The sequence below is a fragment of the Lacerta agilis genome, chromosome 6, assembly GCF_009819535.1.
Source record: "Lacerta agilis isolate rLacAgi1 chromosome 6, rLacAgi1.pri, whole genome shotgun sequence".
Taxonomy (NCBI): domain Eukaryota; kingdom Metazoa; phylum Chordata; class Lepidosauria; order Squamata; family Lacertidae; genus Lacerta; species Lacerta agilis.
The window spans coordinates 75,129,895-75,154,046 of NC_046317.1; the positions used below are offsets into that span (position 1 = coordinate 75,129,895).

The 24,152-nt window shown below is 39.0% G+C and overlaps 1 protein-coding gene across 4 annotated transcripts in view; it reads left to right on the forward strand.

Annotated features, from left to right (window-relative positions):
• NCOA3 (nuclear receptor coactivator 3) overlaps positions 1 to 24,152 on the forward strand; it is a 52,271-nt gene that overhangs the window by 25,926 nt on the left and 2,193 nt on the right. Inside the window, exons 1-19 of one of the 4 annotated variants that reach the window (XM_033153501.1) lie at positions 1,180 to 1,279; positions 2,678 to 2,850; positions 4,810 to 4,910; positions 6,397 to 6,571; positions 7,728 to 7,916; positions 8,399 to 8,500; positions 9,969 to 10,106; positions 11,125 to 11,272; positions 12,173 to 12,558; positions 12,941 to 13,803; positions 14,702 to 14,840; positions 16,116 to 16,310; positions 17,234 to 17,470; positions 18,343 to 18,469; positions 18,986 to 19,157; positions 20,188 to 20,484; positions 21,279 to 21,383; positions 22,725 to 22,950; positions 23,956 to 24,130. In XM_033153501.1, coding sequence (XP_033009392.1) covers positions 1,191 to 1,279; positions 2,678 to 2,850; positions 4,810 to 4,910; positions 6,397 to 6,571; positions 7,728 to 7,916; positions 8,399 to 8,500; positions 9,969 to 10,106; positions 11,125 to 11,272; positions 12,173 to 12,558; positions 12,941 to 13,803; positions 14,702 to 14,840; positions 16,116 to 16,310; positions 17,234 to 17,470; positions 18,343 to 18,469; positions 18,986 to 19,157; positions 20,188 to 20,484; positions 21,279 to 21,383; positions 22,725 to 22,950; positions 23,956 to 24,130 — 4,037 coding nt within the window. In that variant the 5' untranslated portion in view covers positions 1,180 to 1,190. Of the gene's footprint in view, positions 1 to 1,128; positions 1,280 to 1,642; positions 1,725 to 2,677; positions 2,851 to 4,809; positions 4,911 to 6,396; positions 6,572 to 7,727; positions 7,917 to 8,398; positions 8,501 to 9,968; positions 10,107 to 11,124; positions 11,273 to 12,172; positions 12,559 to 12,940; positions 13,804 to 14,701; positions 14,841 to 16,115; positions 16,311 to 17,233; positions 17,471 to 18,342; positions 18,470 to 18,985; positions 19,158 to 20,187; positions 20,485 to 21,278; positions 21,429 to 22,724; positions 22,951 to 23,955; positions 24,131 to 24,152 lie in introns of those variants that run through there. The other 3 variants (XM_033153500.1, XM_033153499.1, XM_033153498.1) reach the window with 3 other exon arrangements.

Genomic DNA, 24,152 nt, shown 5'->3' on the forward strand with positions numbered 1-24,152 from the left:
AAAGGTTAGAAATGTATTTTTTATGTAAACAAGCAAGCATGCAGATACCTAGTATTATTACAGAATTTCATCAGCTTTTAAAGAAGATAGTTGACAGCCTACTTTAAGATTGAATTGTACAAGTGATTTTCAAACTTTTTTTTTTCCTCCAGGGAACATATTTGGTATAAACATGTCTGCAATGCCAGGTATCTTAACACAGAGCCCTGTATGTTGCTGAGGATTTGGGGTGTGTGCACAGTTCACAAAGGCCTGGTCTGTTTGGGCTTACTGTTGCCTATCATGATCTCAGAGTAGACAGTGTAACAGCAGTGGCCAAATGGAACACCTCAGCTCTTCCCTGTGTATTTCCACCAACTCCCCCTGCCCTTTGCTTTAGTAAATAAGCTTGGAGGAAAGCCTGCAAGTGGCCCTGCCTTTGGTAACTAATTTTGGAGCTTCCTTCCCAACTTGCTGATGCCCCACAACCCCTGTAATTTGACGGGGGCACTACAATGGGCTTTGAATATAGCTTCTGCTTTTTACCTACCAAGCACTACATCCAAAATGACAGAACATCCAGGAGGGCGCTGGTATTTCAGGTGGCTCTTAGGCACCTTCTCCTTATTCAGTGGCAAGGTGGTGGGGAGGGTATCCTAAAAGCAGCACCTGCCTGGTAAATGGCAGTGCTATTCTTTGACAGTCTGTTCAGCCAACCAGTTGGTCTGTGACACAATCCTTCTGTGAACATGAGATTTAAAACAGAAATAGTAGGAAGTTGGTGGTTATGCTATTTTATAGGGATACTGTTCATGTTCACTGATGGACATACTGTATTTGAAGTTACAGGTAGGTAGCCTTGTTGGTCTGCCATAGTCAAAACAAAATAAAAAAATAAAAAATCCTTCCAGTAGCACCTTAGAGACCAACTAAGTTTGTTCTTGGTATGAGCTTTCGTGTGCATACACACTTCTTCAGATTATTTTGTTTGGACATATTTGAAATCCATTTTCATTGAGGATGCCTAATATGCCCTGGAATGAAGTTTGAAAACTATTGAACTAGATGATTTTCGGGTCACTTGCAACCCCGACATTACAAAAGTTTAAGTTCCTAACTTTATTGTTTTTGAACACCTTTGTTTTTTAGTTCATGAGAAAATTTCAACTTGGTTACTCCTTGACTGTTTCAGTTGCTGATGTGTGATCAGAATGAGTGGATTAGGGGAGAACTCCTTGGACAGCATGACCAGTGATTCAAGAAAACGCAAGCCATTGCCCTGCGATACCCCGGGACCAGGGTAGAGAGTATTCATTTTTTTATTTTATTATGGGTTGTTTACAAATAGTGAATGGGTTTTTTCAGTATTTAAAACTGAAATGTGTTGGCATCTAGTGCCAAATTGTAGTTGGTGACATGCCTAACATTCTGAAATTGGTGTATGTGAAACAGTCAAATAATATTATTGCAGGAAAAAGTTGTTGTATAAACAATTTTAGAGGCAGGATTTGTATCAATTAATTTTTAATATGGAGGGGAATACATACTTTAAAAAAGGACCCTAGAAAAGCATAAATATGTAATTTTGTGTATATTGCTTAAATCAATAAGTAATAGTGGTACAATAACATGTTTTTCTTCTCCCTTCAGTAGTTTGAGTTCTTATTCACCTTCTGTTCTTGTGTGCCTGTACCACTCAACATTTTCCAAAGCAAGATGTCCCTTGCAATGCTGGGCGTTTTTGAGTAGTTATCCTATACTGATGTCTTCCTGATAGAAGTTTTTTCTCATAGATTTCATTGCATATATTTACCCCACTATCTCTTACTGCCCTTCCTCTATTGATTTCCTATTGATGTGAAATTTCAACAACATTGGTGTATATCCCTACTCAGCCACTAATTTTCCTAGTGGATTTCTTTGAAAAGTGAGTGAGGGGTAATGGACTAGTAACTCAACCTCTCCCCCCCCCTCACACAGTGGCTGTTGGAAGATACTTGCCCAAGATTGACAAATGGAAAGAGGGAGGGAAGTTGGCATTTCTAAGGTCGGTGGATTTTACTTAGTGAGCTCCAGTTGCTGACCATATAAGTATGTATAGTGGGTAGCCAACATGGTGCCCTCCATATGTTGTTAGAGTACATCTCCCATCATCCTTGATCATTAGCCATGCTGATAGTCTGGAGGGCACCATGTTAGCTATCTATGATGTATTACATTTGTAACTCACCTTTCTGTACAGAGGTTGGCTGCATTTGCACATCGTGGTAAGCCATGGTTAATGGTTTACCATGAATGCAAAGAGTGCTCCCATTTCACTTCACTTCTAGCTAGCTAGCAAGAGCAAAAACAAAAAACAAAACAAAACCCCCCCCACAATATTTTTCTTACCATTACATCCAAACTGGATGTTTGCTCCAAACAAACCACAATAGGAAGCCAAGAACAAACCTTAGCTTCATATTGTGCATCATAGTTTGTTGTCCCTGCTCACTAGCAAGGTGGAGAGAAGCTGGAGCAAATTTGCACATTGATGGCAAACCATCAATGAAAGTTACAGCCAGAGTGATTTAAACTTAGAATGAGAAGTGTATTCCTGAACATTTAAGTTAGCAATTTGAGAATAAGTAAATGGTTTGAAAGAAGATCCTATGATAATTAGGCTTAACTACTTTAAAATGTTGTCTCTTTTTTCTAGTCTGATCTGCAGTGGAGAGAAACGTCGACGTGAACAGGAAAGTAAATATATTGAAGAACTGGCTGAGCTGATATCTGCTAATCTGAGCGACATTGACAATTTCAATGTCAAGCCGGATAAATGTGCAATTTTAAAGGAAACTGTTAGACAGATACGGCAGATAAAGGAGCAAGGCAAGTCCTGACTTCTTATATTAGAAGGGATAAATTATATTCCATTTTCAAGTTATCACATATTTAGCTTTTAAATACGGCTTTAAAAATTTGTTACATTTCTCTTCTGTATTAACTGCTTGAATGTTGACTGTGAGTTTACCTTAACAAAGTTTTCTGCAAATAGAATATAATTGAACCATAATGGGGGGAAATGAAGTAATGATTGACCAATTTTCCTAAACTGAATTCTACCGTGTTTCTCATAAAATAAGACACCGTCTTATATTTATTTTACTCAAGAAAATAAGCCTATGGCTTATTTTCGGGGGTGTCTTATTTTTTTTATTAAGTACTATATGGTTCTGGGCGCCTGCCTTCTCCTGCCGTGGCCAGCATTGCTGCTGCTGGGTTCAGCTGGCTCAGGGCACGTGGCCCTGCTGGGCGCCGACCCGGCAGGCCACCGCCTCCTCCTCCTGCTGGCTCCCGGATGCTCGGGGCGCGGCGCAGCTGGGCGCTGACCTGGCAAGCCTCCTCCTCTTCCTGCCGTGGCTCGGCCCCCGGAACTGGCTGTTGCTGAAGTGCTGAAAAAGTGCCCAGCAGCGCCGCGCGGATCGCCCTGAGCCGCGGCAGGAGGAGGAGGATTCAAATTGCTACCGTACAGAGCACTGCTGGATCCCGCAGGCTCGGGGCTCCACGCTGCGCGCGCTGCAGCTTCTGCTACGGTATATCCCGCTGGCTCGGGGCTCCACACGGCGCGCGCTGCGACTGGATCCCGCTAGCTCGGGGCTCCACACGGCGCGCGCTGCGGCTGGATCCCGCTGGCTCAGGACTCCACGCTGCGCGCGCTGCAGCTTCTGCTATATCCCGCTGGCACGGGGCTTCACAGAGCGCGCGCTGCGACTGGATCCCGCTAGCTCGGGGCTCCACGCGGCGCGCGCTGCGGCTGGATCCCGCTGGCTCAGGACTCCACGCTGCGCGCGCTGCAGCTTCTGCTATATCCCGCTGGCACGGGGCTTCACAGAGCGCGCGCTGCGACTGGATCCCGCTAGCTCTTGGCTCCACGCGGCGCGCGCTGCGGCTGGATCCCGCTGGCTCAGGACTCCACGCTGCGCGCGCTGCAGCTTCTGCTATATCCCGCTGGCACGGGGCTTCACAGAGCGCGCGCTGCGACTGGATCCCGCTAGCTCGGGGCTCCACGCGGCGCGCGCTGCGGCTGGATCCCGCTGGCTCGGGACTCCACGCTGCGCGCGCTGCAGCTTCTGTTGGATCCCGCTGGCACGGGGCTTCACACAGCGCGTGCTGCGGCGGCTGCTGCTGATGGATCCCGCTGGCTCGGGGCTGAAGCAGCAGCAACATCCGGTTCTGGGCGCCAACACGACAGACCTCTTCCTATTCCTTGGCGCCCTCCAGAACTGCCCAGCACTACGGCTTATTTTCGGGGTATGTCTTATATTTTATGAACGCTTGAAAATCCTCCCATGGCTTATTTTATAGGCCCGTCTTATTTTATGAGAAACACGGTAGTTTTACATTCATGATGTTGGGCAAGTCATTGTAGAATAAAAGGTCAGAATAGTACTGGGCATCCTAAAGTGTGTTCACAATGAATTCAGAAGGGAGGTTTCAGGCTAACAGATCCCTTTCTTCAATTATTGAACTGGTTAGAAAGCACAGGAACCAAAGTTCTATCCCATGTTCAAAAAAATGTCTATCCCCTGCTCAGTCACATTGCATTTGTTAGATGAGCAAGTAAAGAATACAGAAGGGATGGTGGAGGGAGCATGTGAATCGAAGGCAAGGAGAAATAGGAACATTCTGAGATGTAAATATTGTGAAAATAGCAGCCATTAATTCTACAATCACGTTAGATTTTCATTGAAAATCTTAAAGAATGCTTGATATGTATGACAGACGTTTACAAAAATACTTACATGCAGTACAGGTTTCAAAATTTGCTCTGGTTGGTTTTTTTTTAAGGAAAAACAGCTTCCACTGATGACGATGTACAGAAGGCTGATGTATCTTCGACAGGTCAAGGGGTTATTGATAAGGATTCATTGGGACCTCTTCTGTTACAGGCAAGTCTATAGGCTATTACATTTTAGTACTGCTAGATTAGAACAGTATATATTACAGCAACATTTCCCCCTCACTTGATAAATACTAATAGTCTTACATAGGCTTCAGAGGAAACAGAACAAACCTTTGCAATCAAATACTTCAGATTTTCTTGCGAAGGTAATTGATACACATGTTTTAAACAACTTTAAACATTAAAGCAGCGATGGGAACCTGTGGTACTCCAGAAGCTGCAGGGCTACAACTTACATCATCATTGATCTTTGGTCATTTTGGCCGGGGCTGATGGGAGTTAGAGTCCAACAACACCTGGGGGACCACAGGTTCCCCAGCCTTTGGCAACAGCATTCTGTCCAGTCAAGGCAGAGCATAGGGTCCATGGACAGAGCAGGAATATGGGAGGCACACACAGGCTTCCCATTTCCTCTTTATTATTTATTAAATTTATTTATTAAATTTCTACACTGCCTTCCATCTGAAGATCACAGAATGTTTTACAATATAATAACACAATAAAGACAGAAGCAATAACCACCTCCCCCTCCACACAATTTAAAAGGCCATGGATTTATTTTTTTATTATAATGGCCTGGTATGCTGGCTGCATGAGCAGAAGCCTAGAGGGATTAGTAGACAAGTAAGCAATGAATCTTTTTGGGGGGGGGGTGAGTGATGCACTGTCTTCAACCAAAACAGCAACATTCATAGAATCATAGAGTTGGAAGGGACCCCAAGAGTCATCTAGTCCAACACCCTGCAATGCGAGAATCTCAACTAAAGCATGCATGACAGATGGCCATCTAACCTTTGCTTAATAACTTCCAATGAAGGAGAGTCTACAACCTCCTGAGGGAGTCCATTCCACTGTTGAACAACTCTTACTGTCAAAAGTTCTTCCTGGTGTTTAGTTGGAATCTCCTTTATTGTAACCAAAACTGGATTGTTAGTCTAACAAATTGGATAATCTCCAGATTGGATTACTGTCATATCGTCTGCATGGGATTGCCTTTGAAGATGGTTCAGAAACTTCAGTTGGTGCATAAACAGTGCTAGAATTTTTGGTGCAGATTGCAGGGACAACGTAAGATTGATCCTTAAATATTTATGTTTGCTGTATGTTTCCTGGCACAATTTTAAGTGCTAATTCTTAGACCTTTTGTTGTTTCATTCATGTTCTTCTGAAGAATAGTTTCCTTCCAGGTTACTCAGCAGAGATGTGTTTATACTTAGGCATACATACATGTATGTGTGTCCATTGTTACACGTATCTATGCATTGTTCCCCATTCCAGCTGCAACGCTGTACACACATACCTGGGAGTATGCCCCATAGAACTAAGTATGACTTATTTCTGAAAATACATGTTAGGACCCCCCCCCCCCCGATTGCTGTCTGAGATTGGTGTGCCTTTATTTTCTGTGTCTTTCACATACCAGTATATAAAAGTCTGTATACTTGGATAATTTGCTATGATTTTGTTTTTAGGCATTAGATGGCTTCTTATTCGTAGTAAATCGAGATGGGAACATTGTATTTGTATCTGAAAATGTCACTCAGTATTTGCAATATAAACAAGAGGACCTGGTTAATACAAGTGTTTACAGTATTTTGCATGAAGAGGACCGGAAGGATTTTCTTAAAAATTTACCAAAATCTACAGGTAATAAGCTTGTTAATACTTGGGTTTGTTACTGGGTAGATATCCATTTTAAATAGGAAGATTGCTTTTAAGTCCTTAAGTGGTGAGGGGAGAGACTTCATCAGGCAAGGCCTTCTTTCACCTGCCTTGCCCCACCCTCCAGCCCAGGGAGTCCTCATAAGGAAGCTGTGCCTGGAGGAAGAACTATGAGGGGAAAGACTTCATCAGGCAAGGCCTTCCTCCATCTGCCTTGAACCACCCTCCAGTCTCTGCTTCTCAGTTGGTATTGTATTATTTTATGCACTGTGGCTTGCCTTTGTTTTATTGATTGTAGTTTAGAAATTATTTATTGTAATTGTTAAGAGTGGATTTCTGTTTAATTTTTATATGCTGATATTTAATATTATTCCATACTAGTCTGATGATTGTTTAATGTTACTTTATTTGATGTAGGTTGCTTATTTTAAAGTTATGTTTTATTGTCACATGTTTGTATTGCATTAGATTGTTATAAGGTGTCCATTCTTTGTTTCTTCAGCTTTTAAACCGCCTTGGGTATTGTAAGATAGAAAGACAGTATACAAATTAAATGTGATGATGATGATTAAGTATTAAGCAAAGTATTCCTTTTTATATTTGAATTAGTTTCCACTATTTTTAAAAACATTTAGTTTTAATTTATTTATTGCATGTATATGCTGCTTTTCCCTCAAATTATTTTAAGTTTAAAAGAAAAAACTAGCATTAGGTCTCACTAAGTTACATTTGCATCTCATATATAACTGCCAATTTTCTTTAAAGTCATACAAAAATATATTTCAAAACAGTTTAATTTAATTTAATATTTATTTACTGCTTTCATTAACAGAAATCTACTATTAAATTCTCATACCTTAAATGTAGCTGCTATATAGCTAGCACCATTGCTTTCTTTCTAGTGTTTGCTTCTTTGTTGCTGATATGTGAGAAAGTAGAATGTCCATTCCTTTTCCCTCTTCAGTAGCACTTAAAAAAATATTTCTGGCATAGGAGAGGCATCCATTGAGTTAGATATCTGATTTTAGTGAAACTTCTTCCAAGCATGCTTAGGAATGCAGTCTTACCTAATACCTTGTGTAAAGTCTTATTCTGTTCAAACATAACATATATATATATATTTAATTTGTGTGTACACTAGTGAATGGAGTTTCTTGGACCAATGAAGCACCTAGACAGAAGAGTCATACATTTAATTGTCGCATGATGGTAAACACTGTACATGATCTTCTGGAAGATGTAGGGAACAACCAAGATACACATCAAAGATTTGAAACCATGCAATGTTTTGCTTTATCACAACCAAGAGCCATGCTGGAAGAAGGTGAAGGTAATGACATGCAGCTGATGTGGCTGTTGATTTATTTATTTTTAATCTCTTAAGTACAACTTTATTTATAATAATTCCAGTTACAGGTAGGTAGCCATGTTGGTCTGCCATAGTCAAAACAAAATAAAAAATAAAAAACTCCTTCCAGTAGCACCTTAGAGACCAACTAAGTTTGTTCTTGGTATGAGCTTTCGTGTACATGCACACTTCTTTAGATATCAGTAGTGTATCTGAAGAAGTGTGCATGCAAATGAAAGCTCATACCAAGAACAAACATAGTTGGTCTCTAAGGTGCTACTGGAAGGATTTTTATTTATTTATATTTATCTATAATGTGATGAGCTGTGTTCAGTCAGTGCCTTTTGTATAACCTAGCAATACATAGATGTCAGTATTGGTATTTCTTAATAAAACAGAAAGCTTTTGTTTTCTTTAAATCTCAAGCTATCTATGAAAGTAACATAAAATGTTTTGCATTGCAGATTTGCAGTCCTGTATGATATGTGTGGCACGCCGTATCTCGGCAGTAGAAAGGGTATTTTCAGCAAATACAGAGAGCTTTGTTACTAGACATGACCTTTCAGGTATGTAAGCTATATAAATAACCAATGAACTCTATTATCAATGTAAATCATCACAAGCATGTTTTGTGCAGTTATTTTAAAATTGCTTGCCTAGAGTTGTTGTTTTTATTTTAAAAAAATATATTTAGAATTAGAGCCCCCAAGGCAGCTAATATTTCAGTAGGTTTTACTTGTATTTTTCTTAATCACTCTTGCACCTAGTTTGTTTATTTTAGCTACACTTGTCCTCTGCAAAATAAAGGCCTGGTTTGGATGATACTCAGCCCCACATAGTCCCTTCATGTATAAGTAGACCGAGATTGCAGCTTCCCAGGACATGGGCATGTGAGGCTGGCCATGTGCAGTTGTACACCCTGATTATCCATGCATGGATGTAATATTTGAATACATTACAGAGACATGTAATTGAAAGCCGAGTTATAAATAGGATTGTGTTGTAAAATCCAATATGCAAAGAGTTAAATCCTGTTGTCACTTCTCTTTCTCCCAAGTCTTGGGATTCAGCACATGATTTGGGATTTTACACAGTAACACCCAGTTCAAATATAACACCCACACATGAGTATTCACAGGAAAAGTGTGCCTGGTGGTCATTGTAGGTATGAACAATCTTATTCTCACCAGCCTAGGAAGAAAGTAAGGGAGAAAATAATCTGAACTGAGCTAAATCTGGAGTGTAGAGCTAAAACTGCCAATTGAATTTTCCATCTTAACCAGCAAAAGATCTTGAGCTGGCAACATAATGCTACTGTGGCTGAATTTAAGTCTGCTATGATTTTTCCTAGTTGGTGATTATCATTATCAGCATTTTTCATTTGGTTTATACAAAACAAAGAATCTCAAAGCAACATAACAAGATCAAATAAAATATTTAAAACAATTTAAAACCAGACAATTCTAAAGCAATGAAAAGTACAAAATTCATAAAATGTTCACCCAGTAATATAGCTATGTGTTGTTTGTTGGGAACAGTTTTGGGTTTATTCTTTTTATTTATTCATTGAATTTATATACCACCCTATACCCAGAGGTCTAAGGGTGCTTTAGGTTGGTTATATACCATTGGTATTTATTTCCAGGAGTTACGTTGACTGTTAATGATAATCCAGATTATCTGGGGAACAGTGTTTTCGGTTCTCCAGGTCATCCTTTAAATAGTTCATCCTTCTTACCTTGCGTAAACAACTGACCACTCATATGTACATGGTCTTTCAGGTTCAGACCTTGACATATGAGTGTTTGGTTCTGTATGCAAGGCAAAAAGTTTGAATCGTGACTAGGATTCCAAGAATGAACTTGTGTGCATTTCTGAAAGAACTGCATTTGCAGCCTAGTCATTCTTTCTTTTTTCTTATTCTTTCTCTCACATTAATGCCAAAGAATATTGCTAACCATGCTATGCTCATTTTATTGTTAGCTTTTATGTTTTACATATTTTATATCAAGTAAGCATTTTTCTGATTGACAGGTAAACTTGTTAACATAGATACAAATTCTCTAAGGTCCATGAGACCTGGATTTGAAGATACAATTCGTCGTTGTATTCAGAGATTTTTATGTCAAAATGAAGGACAGCCCTGGTCAAACAAACGCCACTATCATGAAGGTAACACCACACATTTCTAAGTGCTATTTTATTTAATTTGTACAAAGTTGTTTCATGCTTACTTCCACATGTAGGATCAAATTAAAATCAACACAATGAATATATCTATTAGGAAATGCCTTTACAGTAAAAAATTAAATTGTATACACCATTTGGTTATATTAGGCTCATTAATAATTACAGAGGTACCACTGTATAACTAATTAATTATACTATTTAGTGTTAGTAAAATACTAAATTTGGGCTGTTCAGATTCATTCACCTTATCTTACACTTATCTTAGTAAAACAAGTGAGAAAAAGTAGGTGAAGGTTTTGTATTGCAGAGCCTAGGGTTTCATTAAAGAGTATGGAATTCCATTTTCATGTAATATTTTGGGCTGTTGTTTTACTAAGGTAAGTGAGAAAAAGTGAGGAAAAAATAGGTTGAATGTATCTGAACAGCCCAAAATATTACATGAAAATGGAATTCTCATGCTCTTTAATGAATCCCTAGGCTCTGCAATATAAAATATTGCCACTCAGAGCTAGTTTGGTGTTTATAACACATGAACATGGGGTTAGCATCAGGTTCGTGGTTAGCTGTGGTTTCTTCTGTGGTGAGGAGAGTGAATTCGGTCACTTTCCCAGCATACAGCCTTACATTTAGCCCATATATATGGCCAATCAGCCCTGGAAATTGTGTTGGTTTGATGTTTGTGACATTAAAAGTACCTGGGAGAAAGGTTTTACGTTTTCATTGCTTTGAGACAGGTGATTATCTAAAAACTCATACGCTATTGAATTATTAAAGTTTCTGGAACTATTATACATATGAATATAAATTTTGCTCATACTTACACAAGTTTGATAATAGAATTCCACGAAGCTTTGCATTTTCTAAAATGTCTGCATTATTTTTTAAGTGACCATTTTGTTAAAGTTGTTCATGTAGTGTCCGTTTTATTTCTGTTTCTGTTCTAAAATGTGAAATGTAAGCAGATTGCTTCAGTACTAATAGTTTCTACTCTTCCTAACAGCTTATATGCAAGGTCTTGCTGAAACTCCACTCTATCGATTCTCCTTAGCTGATGGAACAATAGTGACAGCACAAACAAAAAGTAAATTGTTCCGGAACCCCGTTACCAATGACCGGCATGGGTTTATCTCCACCCACTTTCTTCAAAGGTGAAATCAATAATCTGTCTTAGCAGTTCCAAAATCATATGTGTCTAATGTGAACCAACATAACGAAAACATTTAGAGGACTGTATAAGAGACAATAGATGCAGAACCCATAAGCATTGCTAAATTTTATTTGGTCAGATATAACAGGAAGATAAAATTGCTGAATGTTAAGTTTCAGTTCATACAAATTTCATACAATGCCCACCACCTTTTTTTTAATCTATTCGGACAAGGACAGGATGGCACATCATCTCATGGTACATTGTGTTTATATTGAAATTATGAATACACCTTTTATCGAGTTAGACCCCAAATCCAATATTATCTACTTGGCTGAGAAGTTGGGAAGGATCAAAGAAGCTGATTTCTCTCACAATAATGATTTTGAACATTACTAGGGTAAATCCTACTACTAATAATATAATAATTTTATTATTTGTACCCTGCCCATGTGACTGGGTTGCCCCAGCCACTTTGGGCAGCTTTCACATGGTGAACCTGTGAAAAAAGGTTTGTTTTGAGCTTATTCATTTTTATGTCTTTGAGATAAAACAGTAAGCCTAATTATGTAACAGAGCAACTGACCTCTGCCCACTGTAACACAATTTATATAATGTTCTAAGAAAATTAGTAAAATATACAACTCGGAAATACAGTTTGTGCTCTTCCTGTGCCTTGTTGATGTTGATAAAAAGAATAATACAATGGGCTAAGGAAGAATTTTTAATTTCATCATAAATTTCAATGAGCTCAGTGAGGAGTGTATATGGCAGTGCTCCTGTTTTCTGCTCCTGCAAGCCAGTATTGTACATTGATTCCTAGAAGAACATAAGATTTTTTAAAACATGGACATTACTAATCCACTGTGTCAAGCTTGATTGCCAATGCTGTGTGTTTCAGAGAACAAAATGGATATCGACCAAATCCCAGTGCAATGGGACAGAACATCAGAATGCCTACAACTGCAAGTACAAATTCAGTCAGTGGTGTTATGAACATGTCATCTGGGCAAAATATACCTTTGCAGAACAGGAACTATGGTATGGGAGATCCTAACTTAATGGGGCAGATGAGTGGTGCTAGATATGGAGGTCCTGGAAACATGGGACCAGTGAACTCCGGACAAGGAATACAGTCTTCTCCTTATCAGAGTAACTATGGATTAAATATGAGCAGCCCACCACATGGGAGCCCAGGCTTGACTTCCAGTCAACAGAATTTAATGATATCCCCTAGGAATCGTGGGAGTCCAAAAGTGAATTCACACCAATTTTCTCCTGTAGCAGGTAATTATTTCTAGTATCTTTTTAAAGTGTGTGTGTGTTTTTCGTTTTGTTTTTGTTTCAGCATCTGAAATCAGATACTATTTATTCAGTTGGCCAGAAATGGTGATGATTATCGTTGTTTATAATCCACTCTTCAGCTATCATTCCCAGAGCAGTTTATAGCATAAACATAAAAAACAATATAATACAATCAGACTTACTGTGCTGTTTTTCATAGAATACTATGAAAAATATTGTTATGCAGAAATTATGGGAGGCAGTTTTAAAACTTTTGCTGTATATATTTTCTGCTGTAATGTTTCAAAGTATTTTCAATTAATGATTCGTTAATATGTAATCGCTCACTTGGTGTTTCTCCAATGTAAATTCTCTTTTTATATAGGTGTGAACTCTCCAATGGGAACTGCCAGCAACACTAGCAACAACAATTTTTCAAGCAGCTCACTTAGTGCTCTTCAAGCTATTAGTGAGGGAGTTGGAACTTCCCTTCTGTCTACTCTTTCTTCACCAGGCCCAAAACTAGACAATTCTCCAAATATGAATGTTTCTCAGCAAAGTAAAATGGGTAACCAGGATTCAAAGAGCCCTCCTGGCTTGTTTTGTGAGCAAAATCAAGTGGAGAGTTCTATGTGTCAGTCAAACAGCAGGGACTCCCATAGTAACAAAGAGATCAAAGAAGAGGGCCTTGAAGGCTCTGATCAGAGAGGACTACCTGAAAGCAAAGGGCATAAAAAACTTCTCCAGTTGCTAACTTGTTCCTCAGAGGACAGGGGACACCCTACACTGTCAAACTCCCCTTTGGACTCCAGTTGCAAAGAACCTTCTGCCAATGCCACAAGCCCTTCATCTGGAGTCTCGTCTTCTACATCTGGAGGGGTCTCTTCTTCTTCAAACATGCAAGAGAAGCATAGGATTTTGCATAAATTGCTGCGGAATGGTAATTCTCCAGCAGAAGTGGCAAAAATCACAGCTGAAGCTACTGGTAAAGACACATACCACGACAATAGCGCTGTTTCCTGTGGCGAAGGAACAGTCAAGCAAGAACAAATGAGTCCTAAAAAGAAGGAAAACCATGCCCTCCTTAGATACTTGCTTGACAAGGATGATGTAAAAGATCCTCTTTCAAAAGACATTAAACCTAAAATAGAAAATTTGGACAGCAAGATGGGACAGTGCTGTAGTTCTGCCATAACTACTTCAAGTCAAGAAAAAGAGATGAAAATAAAAACAGAACCCAGTGAAGAGGTAGAGTATTCTAATGTTTAGCAAAATCCCTGTTAAAAGAAAAGACCCAGTATATTTTGCTTTCCAAATAAGCCACTGGAATGGAACTGTGCACTTTCTTTTTGTAAGTCTGAAAACCACAGCTAACCTGAACTCCCAACTATGTTGTATCAAAGTAATTTTTAAAATGGTGGTTTTTAAAAATTATTTCACATTGTGCCAGTTTAATTTTCCACTGATTATAGATGATGCAGGTATTTCACTCAATACATGAGAGAACATGGAATGCCTCTTTTAAGAAGGAACCTGCCACCCATGTATTTTAAGTATTTACTACCTTAAATAATGAATATAGCTGACTGAGGCTGCAGTCCTTACCCTATGTACCTGGAAGTGAGCCTCATTGAATTAAATAGGATTTACTTCTGCGTAGATGTGGTTACAACTGCAGCCCAAGCCATTCTCAGGGTCAGCCTGTTGAAACTGATAGGTGTAAGAGAATCATGACTGAAATAAATTCTTTGATTTCAGTAAATGTACTGCTACTAGGCGTGACTTAGTTGGTGACCACTTTTAATAATTAACATTTAAAAAACGACCTGCCACTATGTTAAATAAATAGGTTAATCAATTAAACATTGCAGGCCCAGCCTTAAGTGATACCTTGGAAAATTCATCCACAATATTTTCTGAATATTCCATACTGAGATTACAGAATATGCAAATGAAGTTTTTATATTTTTCTTTCTCTCCAAATCGGTAATTTCTCTCTGATCACATATTTACATGGCTTCTAGCTGGTTTTCTTAAGAATTTGTAATAAGTTTTGAAGACATAGTTTTGAGCGCATAACAGCTTCTGATTTTTTGTTTAGAAATCTAAACAATTAAGTTTGTTTTAATTTTTTTTTTCTTTTCAGATGAGTGGAGATTTGGTGGATAATTTAGATGCAATTTTGGGTGATCTAACTAGCTCAGATTTTTGCAGTAATCCAATGTCTACAAATGGAAATAACATGGGGAATAAGCAACCATTGTGCCAAGCAAATGCACCACTGGGTAAAGTTTATTTGACATAATATTCCACTTTACTTAACAGTCATTGTGTTGATTAAAGGTATTCAAGCCATTCTTTCTGTTTGTTCTTAATTTCCCAGTTTAGTCTTTTTAAAATGGTTTTTATTGTTGTCTACTAGTAGACTACAATTGCCTTGTAGATACCCCCTGTAATGTCTGATAGTGAGCTTTATAAACATTGAGATCTAACACAAGAAAACATTGGGTTTAAAGTTGCAAGCATAGATTTTATAGAAACCAACTCTCAAACACTGGGGAGCCTGTAGATCAACAGGCCTGATACTACCTCTTTCTGCTGTTACTGGAGGCTGTTCATGCTTATTAAATCAAATTACAGTGCATTCCAGTGTGCACAATAAGATGAATCAATAGGTCAGAAAGTTCAGCTTTGATTAGTTAAATAATTTGAGAAAGGTAAACTTTCTCAAATGTATTATTGGTAGCATACAGCAAGGTACTATTTTATGATGAGAAAGGGAATCATGGTTTTCCTTCATTAAAATTTCAAAACATGGGGTGATGGGTATTGGGAGAAGTGTTCTCTCTCTCTCTCTCTCTCTCTCTCTCTCTGTGTGTGTGTGTGTGTGTGTGAGAGAGAGAGAGAGAGAGAGAGAGAATCGTATTTTCTGAACTTTATGAAAAATTTTTTTTTTAAAAAAAATCAGTATGCAATTCAAAAGTGTTGAGAACATCAGTATTTAAAATGTTGTTAATCCAGATGTTTGCGTTATTACAGAGCTACAATAAGTACCATAAACAGAAAAAATACTTAATAAAAGGGGAAGATACTTCAACTGTTGTCTAACTTGTTTTCCATTTTATGTATTTAACTGTACTCATACCATATTAGAGCTAATTTATTAGACTTCTATTTCTGCCCCTGCCCCTGCTTTTCTAGTTAGGGCTTTGATTATTTTCTAAATTTTTATAGAATTCTGTATATAGCTATAAGATATTTGAAGTTAACAGAGACTGTACAGATCCAAAGAGACACACCATATTCTTTTAATAATTATAGTAGTTACATGAAGTTAACAGTATAACTTCTCAGCCTGTAACATTATAGATCAAACAATCCAGCATCCCCCCCCTTTTTCTGTATTAGTCTCCGTCAGTGACTCGTGTAGGACATAGTTTCTGTGGTTTTATTAAATTTACATTAAATAACCTTATAGCTGATGCTAAACATCTGTCATGGTAGCTCAATGCCAGGTTTAAAGATGGTACAGTTACAATTATATTTTAATTATTCAACAGGTATGAGAAGTCCCCAATCTATGCAGGCCACCCGTCCTCCTTTCAACAGAGCCTTGTCTTTAGACAGCCCCATATCAGTGGGATCAAGTCCGTCTGTGAGGAGTGTTAATACATTCTCCATACTACAGAAGCAAAACATGATGGGTGGGAGTCCAAGAATGATGGAAAATCAGGAAAATTTTGCAACTAATATGGGTTTGTTGATTTCCACATACTTTTAAAAAAATCATGAATAATATCCCAAAGGTTTGCTGGAGTAAATTATTAACTATGAGGAAAATGGTTACAATTGTATTATACTAGCTTATTCTGGCTGAGCTTCTTAGACCTTTTAGTTCAATTCACATATCTCACCAAAAACGTGTGTAGAGTTGGGTTTAGTTGTGATGTCTGAATTAACAAATCATGGTTTGCGAGGAGCTAGCAAATTTGCTTGCACCAAGTATGGTGAGCGTGATGTCTGAATTGACAAATCATTGTTGTGGCTATTCCTTTATCTCCATGGCCACCGCACCTAGGGTCTGGAGTGCTGACCGCACCGATAGAAAATAGAAGCAGACAAGCACCCCTAAAGCATGGGTTTCCTGTACATTCAGAAGTTCACGTCTCTGTGTTGACGTAGTTAGAGTATCAGACTAAGGTCTCTGAGACCCAGGTTAAAATCTCTGCTCAGTCATGAAGCTGTCAGGGGAACCTTGGAGCAGTCAAGAGCTTGATGTTTTGGCTTTTAAACTTTGGTGAATGCAAACTACAGCAAGCATGCTGTTTGAACCATTGTCACAAAAAAGACACAATGATAACAACAACCCATCTACGTTGTTGTGGAATGCTTTATATCTCAGTTGAACCTGACAACCTAGATTATATTTGCCGAATCAACCCTGGCGATCAATGGGGTGACAGATGTCGCAGCCAGATCGCCCTCACATCCAACCTAGATTATATCTGAGGTGTTACAATGAAAGGTGGCTGAAAAGCCCTGATGTATGCAGCCCTTTGGGTCCTGACTAAAACTGTGATTTGGAGTGGGTGGATATAAAAATGTCATCTGTAGCAAATTGTATTGTATATTTTTCTGTAGGGAAAGCAATATGTATTTAAATATGTTAATTTTTTAGGGGGACCTAACAGAAATATGCCTATGAATCAGCATTCAGCAAGTGACTGGAGCCTACAAAATTCAAAAGTGAGCAGAATGGAACCTATTAGTTCTGGTTCAATGCCAAGACCAGGACCAGACTGCAACCCAGCCCTTGCCAGATCTTCAGTTGGTGGTCCCATGCCTGGTTTACCCATGAGGTCAAATAGTATGCCTGGCACCAGATCCATGCTCCAACAGCAGATGATCCATATGAGTGAGTTCTTAACTATTCTTTTTTAATTGGACACCACAATAATTTGTGTCTTATGCACTGCACATAGGTAAGATAATAGAATCATAGAACCGTAGATTTGGAAAGGGACTACAAGGGTCATCTAGTCCAAACCTCTGCAGTGCAGGAAGCTTTCACCCAACATGGAGCTCAAACCCACAACCCTGGGATTAAGAGTCTCATGCTCTACTGACTGGCAATAAAGTTTGAAGCATTTAGGCTTTGGGCTGTTTGCACAGTGATCTGTACCGTGTTCTGAGCAACTGGTGCTCCAGTGTGGGTTGCTGGATACTGGTAGACTTCAAGGAAGTAAAGCATTTAAATTCAGTGATAATGATAATCAATTAGACCACTACCTCTTAGCTTAGGGTTTCCATATTTCAAGAATTCACCCAAAACACACAAATAGCGATCCTCAAACAGACACTTCCTGGTTCTGTTGACAAAACCCCCAGATTTTCGCTGTTTAAATCCCAGACATGTCTGGGAAAATCCGAACATAAGGCAATCCTATCTCAGCTGCCTTGTTTGAGTTTGATGGGGGAGCATCCTGGTGCTGTCATGTCTACAACAGTTCAAAGATGTTAAGAAGCTCTCTCCCCTTTTACATACCCATTTGAATAAAAATCTTACATTCTGAAAGTAATGCCATACATTTTTACTTATGCTTCGAGTGAGAGTAAGGCTGATGATTTTGATATTAAAAATAGTTGTATAGTGGTTTTGTTGAGATATTTTATTGTGTTTTATAAGAGTGATGCATTATTTTTGTACGCTGCCATGTGTTATTCGATTGCTGCTCCAAAAATTCACCTCTTTTCTAAAAGTAAATTTGGTTTTGTTTTATTTTGTAGGGCCAAATGAAATTAATATTGGTATGGGAGGGAATCCTTATGCACATCAAGGGCCATCTAACCATCCAAATGCATGGCCTGACAACATGCTTTCCATGGAGCAAGGACCTCGAGGTTCACAAAACAGGTACAATAATGTTCAGAATGTAATATGCTATTTAACTGACAGCCTTTTCTTTATCTACAAATGGTATCAGAACATTCTGATCATTCAGGAAAAACACTCATCTAAATACAAAATTAGTTAAGTCCATTGATTTCAATGGCTCTACTGTGAATATGACTTCCCCTATCTGAACTAGAATGCTAGACTATACAGATCATTTGTTTGTGATTCATCAAAGAAAATGCTTACATTGTATTTGTAATTTGTTTACCATCTTAGTCTTTGACATTCTATTGGGGATTTGTTGGATAGTAATGATCTATCAATGGTGATAAAAGTTTTGACATGGAGGGTCCTCCTTTCAGTTTCCAGCATCCTGCTCGCTAGTGAAATGACACTGGGCATATCTCATTTTTCCACTTATGTACACTGGGAAAATATAATTCTTATCTGGAGACTTCAATTTATGTATGCTATGAGAATTTATCTACTCTTTGACCAGTATTCTTAATTGTTGCTACATCTTGGTTTTCCTAGGCAACTAGTTAGGAATTCTTTGGATGATCTTCTGTATGCTGCTCCAAATGTTGATGGCCAAAGTGATGAAAGGGCTCTTCTAGATCAATTGCATACATTGCTGAGTAACACAGATGTCACAAGCCTTGAAGAAATTGATAGGGCCTTAGGAATTCCTGATCTTGTAAATCAAGTAAGTTACCAGTGCTCTTGAAGTGCAGATTTTTCAGTTTGCTGTATGCTCTTAAAATGTATTGGGGGGCATAAAAACCCTAGTACATTTCTTCCTCAGTGCTTTGTACATTCTCTCTTGGGTGCGAAGAACTTATTTTATATATTATAGGCTCCAGAACTTGCTACTCACCTCAAGCTGAACATAGCCCACCTTCTCTGTATTGTGGCCTGCCAAGTATTCTTGCAGTCCTAAAATGGCTGTAAAAACAGAAGATTTATCCAACTGTTGTTGAGCTGCATTACATTTGCAGGATTACAAATTTTGCAGACCTGATATGATTATAAACATGATATTGCAGTGCCCCTTTAAAAAAATCACAGTGAGAAAATGTTTGCCTATAACATATCACGAGCAGCCTTCTGATCTAAAGATTGTTTATTTTCCTTTTAATTTGTGACAATACTACATTGTAATTAATGTGTGCAGGCATCTTCTTTAGAAAGGTAGTTGTAGAATAGTTGTTGAATATTATAGTGATGAAGTCTCAATAGACCTGACTCAGAACTTGCTCATAGGAGATGGATTTTGTCAATATAATTTTGAATTGGGCAATTTTCATTGGATTATTGGATAATCCTGCGTGTATCCCTAAACTGTTAAATGCTGAAATAGGGTCCCATAACTGTTTATTTATTTATTTATTGTCTTTATTACAAATTTAAAATACTTACATATGTACATATACATACACAAATACCTGTTTAAAACATCACCAGCGTCCACAAGAAAGGGACAAAGAAAACACATAAAAGAAAACACTTTCCATCATGGATATTGCTAATAGGGGCTGGGTCCCATAACTGTTGTACCATGTGCTTACTGGTGTGTCTCCTGAACATTTACTATGTTTTTTGCACTGCTGGCTACACACACACACACACACACACACACAGCTCAGATTTTCAAATATAAAATTTCCCTGTATAAAATACTCTTAATATACTATTCCAGAGTGTGAAATATTGGCAAATTCTATATTCTTTTTAAGGGGCAAGCTTTGGAACCCAAACAAGAATCATTTCATGGCCAAGAATCTACTGTAATGATTGACCAGAAGCCTCCAGTATATGGTCAGCCATACCAGGGCCAGGGAGCTGCCCTGCCAGGGGGTTTTGGTAGCGTGCAAGGCCAACAGGCAGCCTTTAATTCTGTGATGAATCAGATGAATCAGCAGGGCAGTTTTCCAATGCAAAGTATGCATCCCCGAGCAAATGTCATGAGGCCCAGAACCAACACACCAAAGCAACTTCGGATGCAGCTCCAACAGAGACTTCAAGGGCAACAGGTAAACGATTATAATTTTTCAGTTCCCTTCTGAAGAGGGAAACTTGTTGGCTTTGCTAAGGGCAGGAAAATGAAATATATCACTTACCCATTAACACATTCATTATTTATTTTATCCTGTCCTGATATTCTGTACACACAGAGACAGAGGCTTAGTTTACATGTCAAGACGTTGCCCAAACTATGACTTAACTGGTACTATGCAACAATGAGGGCTCCTAAAATGGAGCTACAGCTTTGGCTACAGCTCATGGTTAGCGGGGAGGCCAAACCTTGGCTAATGATAATGTGGGAATAAAAAAGAGAAGAGAGGAGGAAAGGTGCTGTGAGCTCCCCAAGAATCTACACGTTTGCATGGTTCTGATAGGCCATAATTTGGCTTGCCATGACATGTGAACCAGGCCTGCAATTCCTCATCATTGTACTCTTTATTTTCAGATTGGTAATATTCTTTCTGAGATTAAATACTGCTGGAGGCCTTGGTTGATGAAAACAGTGGCATGGTTGTTTTCTGAATTGCACTATTAAGTAGCAGTATGAAAGTTAATGATGAGATTTGTATATTTAAGGCCCTTGTTGGCATCCTTCTGCCTTGGGAGACAATGGAGGAGTGTGCCTTTGGGCTTGAAGTCAAACGTTGTGTTTCAGCACACTTAATAAGCCACACTGAGTGAAGTAGCTTCTTTTTAATTATTACTCTTGCCTAGTTTTGTAGTGTAGCATGGGTTTTATAGAAACCTGTTTGATGTATTTTGACATGGTTCTGTTACACACTGTTGCTTTCTGTTTCTTAAGTTTTTGAATCAGACTCGTCAAACACTTGATATAAAAATGGAGAACCCCAACTCTGGTAGTGCATCAGTGGTGAGACCTGTTATGCCCCCACAAATGGGCTCGCAAGTAAGTATTACTAATCAGGTTAAACAGTAGCCTCCCACTTCCCGCTGTTATTTTACCTCTCCCCAGTTCTGCTTTCTATTACTTCTCTCTTCCTCCTCCTTCATACATCTTTTAAAACACTAAAACAGACACACACATTTTTATCTAATGGATCAAAGTCCAATAGAACATAACCAAAAGACAATTCTACATGAATCATGTCATCATTAGACATATATCAGTTGGGGGCAGGTGACTGGTGAAGAAACACTATATAATAATGTCATCCTAAATAATATCAATATTTTTGATTAGGAATTACAATGCTCTGTTTTACCATTGTTGAAATTCCTGTTCAGATGGGTGAGGCATTGGATCTCAACTGCAATCGTAGAAAAGTATTCCAGAACCAATCTGGGGATTGAAACTGGTGAACAATGCTAGTCTGGCAAGTGTGGATTCAGTTACTTGTCTCTAATGTAGCTTTAAGTAACCGTCCTATCAGTACAAATATTTATTATGCCTGTGCAATGGGACTTTCCTCTTGTGCACCCCCTTAATATTTTTTGCTGGTTTCCCCAACCATTTGGAGCAGATTTGGGAAGGACACATTCAGGGTGTGTGTGGGGGGGGAGAGAAGGTCTCATTGTGCAATCATAAATTTTTGCACTGACAGAAAAGTTGCTTAGTGCCTGCTGAATGTTCAAGCTACACAAAGTGCGACCTGCAACAAAATGTTTCAGTGTGGAGTGCTGCTGTTTGGGGTTTTAGCCACCCAGCTAGCATCTGTTCCAGGATGCTCCATTCCCTTCCATGCCACCTCCGTCTTTCTGTTTTCCACTCCCATCACCTTCATCACTCCAATAGTCATCAAGCCAGCCTTCTGTTTGCTAGGTCATTTTTGGTTCCCCCCCCCTTTACCTTTTCTTTTTAACTCAGACAAACTTTGGGGATTCCCCAAGCTGCTGATATCTTTTGCATGGATATCTGCATAAGGGTAGACCCAAAGAGAATAAGTTTGCTATTGGTATATAGGCTGTAGACCAGATGTGGGAAAACTTTGACCCTGCAAATGTTGCTGCAAGCAAAGCCAATGCGGCAACATCTGGAGGGCCGAAGGTGGTTCCCCGCAGTTACTGTACCCTGTGCTACTTATTACTGCAGAATAATTGTGCATTTTCTTACTGTTCCATTCTACTATTTCATTAATGGGAGAAAAATAGACTGCATTGTGCTTTTTTAATATAAATGCCAGTGCTGCTCATGAACATAAAACTCTTAAGATATGTTGTTGTTTTTCTTGTCAACGTAATAATTCTAGCTCTGTATTCTTTAATGTGCTTTTTGTCAATCCTCTAGCAGCAAGGCTTCCTTAATGCTCAGATGGTGGCACAGCGAAACAGGGAGATAATAAGTCACCACATCCGACAGCAAAGGATGGCCATGATGATACAGCAGCAACAGCAGCAGTCTCAAGCCTTCAGTCCTCCCCCGAATGTTACCACCTCAGGAAGCATGGATGGTGCTGTTACAGGCCCTCCGATGGCTCCAGTCCCATCCCAGCAATTTTCATACCCGGCCAATTATGGTACTTATTTCATTTGTCTCTTACTTGTTTCTATTTCCTGTGGCTGCTGTTGGGCTCAGTAATTTGCAAAAAAAAACCTTACTAAAGCTAGAAATATTTCTATAGAAGAGTATAAGCAGAATATTTTGGAATGAGGAAGAAAGTGGTTTTTTTTTAGGGATTTGACATATTCTGCAGACAAATGATCTAAAATAGAACAGCCACAGTGCAGAAATGTTGTAAAATTCATGAACTTTATACAGTCATTTCACAGCTCATTGGTTCTCTCAATTTTGATTTGAATTATGGCTTAGTCAGTGCTTAATTCTGCAAGAAAACGTTTTTGTTCTGTACAGGTAGGGGTCTGACAACAAAAAGCAAGCATTTGATCTTTTTTTTATTCTGCTTTGCTGTATCTGAAATTACAACAACAACAAACAATGAAACATTTGTAAGTTATAGTACCTTGTAACCATGTTTAGGGACCAAGTGAAACTGAGAAAAGCAAACTTGCATGATGGGGGAACATAAGATGCTACTTTATACCAAGTCACACCATTGGCCCAAGTAGCTCATTAATGTTTACACTGGCTAACAGTGGCTCTCCATGAGGTCAGGTGGGGTTCTCTCACAACTCTACCTGGAGATGCTGGTGATTGAACCTAGGACCTTCTTCATGCAGAGCAGATGCTCTACTACAGAGCTATGGCCCCTTCGAGGAGAGGGAGTCTTGAGGGAATGCAAGCTGGTAACAACACCTTAGAGGAAATTTAACATTAACTTGGGAATCAAAGTGCAGTTCTCCTGAGCACCATTGCCTCTCCATGAGAATTATTCCCTTCTGGCCTTCCGTTTTTACTATGCTCCAAAGGTACCTTTCTTCAGAGCTGTTTGATTGAATCAGGTAAGAGAAATTGTGCAACCACAAAAGTGAAATTCTGTAAATTTTAAAGAGCACATGTCCCTTCAGCAAAAAAATAGCTATGTGTCATAACCACCAAACTGTTATCTTATTTATTTTGCAAGGAATGACCCAGCAACCAGACCCTGCCTTTAGCAGAGTATCAAGCCCACCAAATTCCATGATGGCTCAAAGAATTGGACCCACACAAAATCCCATGATGCAGCATCCTCAGGCTGCACCAATGTATCCAACTCCTGAAATGAAGGGCTGGCCATCAGGAAATATGGCCAGGAGCAGGTGAGAGTCAAATATCTCAACT